The sequence below is a fragment of the Empidonax traillii genome, unplaced genomic scaffold, assembly GCF_003031625.1.
Source record: "Empidonax traillii isolate 1590-97213 ecotype Southwest subspecies unplaced genomic scaffold, ASM303162v1 scaffold1874:size73997, whole genome shotgun sequence".
Taxonomy (NCBI): Eukaryota; Metazoa; Chordata; class Aves; order Passeriformes; family Tyrannidae; genus Empidonax; species Empidonax traillii.
This window is the reverse complement of record NW_020957067.1, coordinates 9,653-13,289: the sequence shown is the minus strand read 5'-3', so window position 1 is coordinate 13,289 and position 3,637 is coordinate 9,653. Positions and strand designations below refer to the sequence as shown.

At 67.4% G+C, this 3,637-nt stretch overlaps 1 protein-coding gene across 1 annotated transcript; it reads right to left on the bottom strand.

Annotated features, from left to right (window-relative positions):
- Positions 1-639: 639 nt before the first annotated feature.
- Positions 640-3,633, bottom strand: KIRREL1 (kirre like nephrin family adhesion molecule 1; the record flags this gene model as incomplete). The annotated part of the gene is made up of 8 exons (XM_027908903.1): positions 640-1,131; positions 1,815-1,892; positions 2,286-2,425; positions 2,508-2,615; positions 2,712-2,910; positions 3,021-3,121; positions 3,243-3,369; positions 3,506-3,633. Coding segments are annotated over 8 exons (1,370 nt in total), but the record flags the coding sequence as incomplete, so codon positions are not given.
- Between the last annotated feature and the right edge of the window lie 4 nt (positions 3,634-3,637).

Here is a 3,637-nt window from a genome sequence, read left to right as displayed (position 1 = left end):
TCTGCAGCCCCAAATCCCCCCAAATCCTTTTCCCCCCTCCCAGGGGGCTGTGGGGACAGGGAAGAGGGGGGGGTGGACCCAGCCCCGAGGGAGGGCTCGCCCCAAAATCAAGGCACAGGGAATGGGAATGGCTGGGATGGGGCTTTTCCTGGCGGGAACGAGGCAGGGCCTTGCGTGTCCCTGTGGATTGATGGACACATGGACACCCCCCCCCCCATCCCACTCCCCTCCATCCCACGGGGATTCCAGGCGGGATGGGGGGGTGGGGGCAGCTCTGGGTGCTGGGGAGAAGGATCCGGCCCTGCGGAGCTCTTGGAAGGGGGAGGGGGCTGGAAAACAAGGGGGATGTGGGGATAGAGGGGGGGGCACAGTGGCCAGGAACCCCCTCCCCCACTCATCCCCATATCCCTCCCCCCCCCAACCCTCTCCCTCCTCCGGGAAGGTACCGAAAAGAAAGAACGGAATGAGTGGAAGCTCGAAGACACTCGGGGGAAGGGTGGGTGGGTGTGTGTGTGGGGAGGGCGAGGATAAAAACCCCGGGCACGAGGAGGGGGTCGGGATTGAGCCCCTGAATATCAGGGGACAGTCGTTGAGGTACCTGTAGGACCCCCCCCACACCCTTTTCCCCCCCCTCCACCCACCCTAAACGTGCGTCTGCATCCTCTGCTGGAAGCGCTGCCCGTAGTCCGAGTGCTGGGAGGTGTAGGAGAAGCGCGTGGCGCTGGCGAACTTGCCCATGGGGTCGTAGGCGTCGTAGGGCCCCCTCTCCAGCCCGGGCGGGTTGCCGGGGTAGCCCAGGCGGTACGTGGCGTAGCCGGGCCCCACCGGGAAGGCGGCCCCGCCGCCGCCGCCGCCGTAGTTCTCGTAGGACAGCTGGCTCGCCGTCTCGCCGCCCGCCGTGCCGGGAGCGGCGCCGGGCGCCGGGGGGGGCTCGGAGGGGCCGTAGTCGGCCGGGGGGCCGCCCCGGGCGTAGGTGCTGAGCTGGGCGTAGCCGCTGGAGTGGGACAGGCGGGACGGGGGGCGGGTGTCGTAGCGGGAGGGGCCGGGGTTGCGGTAGTCGGCGTAGAGGACGGAGCGCGACGACGGGCGGTCCTCGTGGGCGCGGACGTTGTAGTAGCCGTTGGTGGGGTCCTGGGGAGAGGGAGAGGTGGTGGGTGGGTGGGTGGGGTGTGAACATCAAGGGGAGCTCGTGGCTGTGGGGGGGGGGGGGGGGGGGGGGGGGCCCGTGGGGATCGACCGGAACGTTGCGGGGCTTGGCGGGATTGAGTGGGAAGGCCTGGGGCGAGCGGGATGCCTGGGAGCGGCATCTTGTGGGATATCCTGACTGGAAAGGGATCACCTGGACCATTGGTGGGCTTGGTGGGACTGAGTTCGTGGGTGGACTCGGTGGGACTGAGTGGAGGGGCCTGGGAGCGGCATCTCGTGGGATAATCGTGGGATATCCTGACTGGGAGGGGATCACCGGATCACTGGTGGGCTTGGTGGGATTGAGTCCATTGGTGGACTTGCTGGGAATGAGTGGGGAGCCCTGGGGCGAATGGGATGCCTGGGAAGCAAGGCCAAAGTGGGAGCTACGTCTCCCACAACCGTGGAATGCGTTGAGGTGGGAGGGACCCGCAAGGATCACCCGCCCAACCCCTGGCCCCGCACGGGCACCCCAACAACCCCACCCTGTGCCCCAGAGGATCATCCCAACGCTCCTGGGCTGCTCTGGCAGACCCAGTGACCCTTCTCCTGCCCCCAGCCTGGGACAGGAGTGGGACCTGCCCCTCCTCTGCCCCCCCACGAGCCCAACATGCCCCCCCATCCCGCACCTTGAGCTCGTACTCCTCGCGGGTGTCGATGGTGTCGCAGCGAAGGTCCTGCTTCAAGTCCACGTCGTCCTTGAACGACTGTGGGAGAGCCGGGGGGGCGGGGGAGAGAATCACCGAGTCATGGAATGGGTTGGGTCGGAAGGGCCTCAAGGGTCACCCCATTCCACCCCCTGCCACGGGCAGGGACACCTTCCACCAGCCCCAGGTGGCTCCATGCCCCGTCCAGCCTGGCCTTGGGCGCTTCCAGGGATCCAGGGGCAGCCACAGCTGCTCTGGGCAACCTGTGGCCAACCCCCACTTCCTCCTAAAATCCCACCTAACCCTCCTCTCCCTTAATTTCAGTCCCTCCCCCCTTTTGTCCCGCCGCTCCAGGCTCCCGCCAGGACTCCTTGTCGGCTCCTTCAGCTCGGAAGGCGCGGCCAGGAGGGGACAGATCTCGCCCCTCTGGCGCCCCGTGGGGTCGTCCCTCACCGAGTAGATGGCCTTCATGACGCGGGTGGCCGTGGACACGCTGGCCGTGTCCTCCTCCCGGTCCGCGTGCAGCGTCAGCGGCTCCCGGTTCACCGTCTCCACCTTGATGTCCAACTTGCGCAGGGTCACGTCCTTGCGGCCTGGGGGACACGGGGCGTGGGTGGCAACCCCTGGTGGGCTGTGGGGAGGTCGGGGACCCCCCCCAGAACCCTCCCCACTCACTTCCTTTGCGGCGCCGGTAGAGGAAGCAGGTGAGGGCCACGAGGAAGGTGACGAGGAGGATGCTGGCACCGATGGTGGCGCCGGCGATGATGCCCACGGGCAGGACCTCTGCGGGAGATGGGGGGACGCGTCACCTGGGGCCAGGCCTCACCAGAGCTCGGGGCCCTCCAGCATCCCCCAGGTGGTCCCATGGTGATCCCCAACCTTTCTCCTCCAGCTGGATGATGGCGGTGCCCGGCCCGAAGCTGTTCCAGGCCGTGCAGTTGTAGCGGGTCTGGAAGTCGGCGTCCATGACGTTGTTGATGGTGAGGGTGGACAGCACCCCGCTGCCCGTGTTCGTCCTCTCCACCGTGTACCTCTCCAGCGTCCCCGCCTCCAGGATGTTCTCCTTCCACGCCCACGCCTGGCGGGGGGTGGCGCGGTGGGAAAGGAGAGGTGGGAGAGGGCCGGGTGAGCACCTGGAGCTCGGCACCACCCCCAGGAACCCCCCAGGACCCATCTGGCGGCACTCACGATGCGGTCTGGGGGCGGGGTGCTGCCGATGAAACACTCCACCTTGCCGCGGTCGCCGCGCACGGCGTACTGCACCGCCTCGCTCGAGATGATGGGGGGGCCTTAAAGAGGGGGGAAACTCTGTGAACATCCCCAACAGGGACCTTGTTTTGCCCCTGGTGTGTTTGTTTTTTTTTTGAGGGGGAAGGGTGTTCCCTGGTTTTTTTTTGGGGGGTCACTCACCGTTGACGAAGAGCGTGACCTCCCTCTCGCCCACCCCGATGCGGGGCACGATGGCTTTGCAGACGTACTGCCCCGCGTCCGCCTGCGTCACCGACTTCAGGTACAGCTGGTTGCTGTTGCTCAGGACCTGGGTGCAAGTGGTGGTGGTGGTGGCGGTGGTGGGGTGGGCAGGGGGGGGTGTATCAGGAGGGAGGGGTCACAGGGGGTGGGGGGGAGCCCCCTGGACCACCCCCCCCCCAGCGGCTCAGCTTGCCAGGCCCTACCATGTTGGACTCCTTCTTGGTCCAGGTGAGGGTCAGGGGCGGGTTGCCCGACCACACGCACGTCAGCGTCACGTCGGAGCCGATGTCCGTGACGGTGGGTTTGGGGTCCACCACGATGCGGGGGGCGACTGG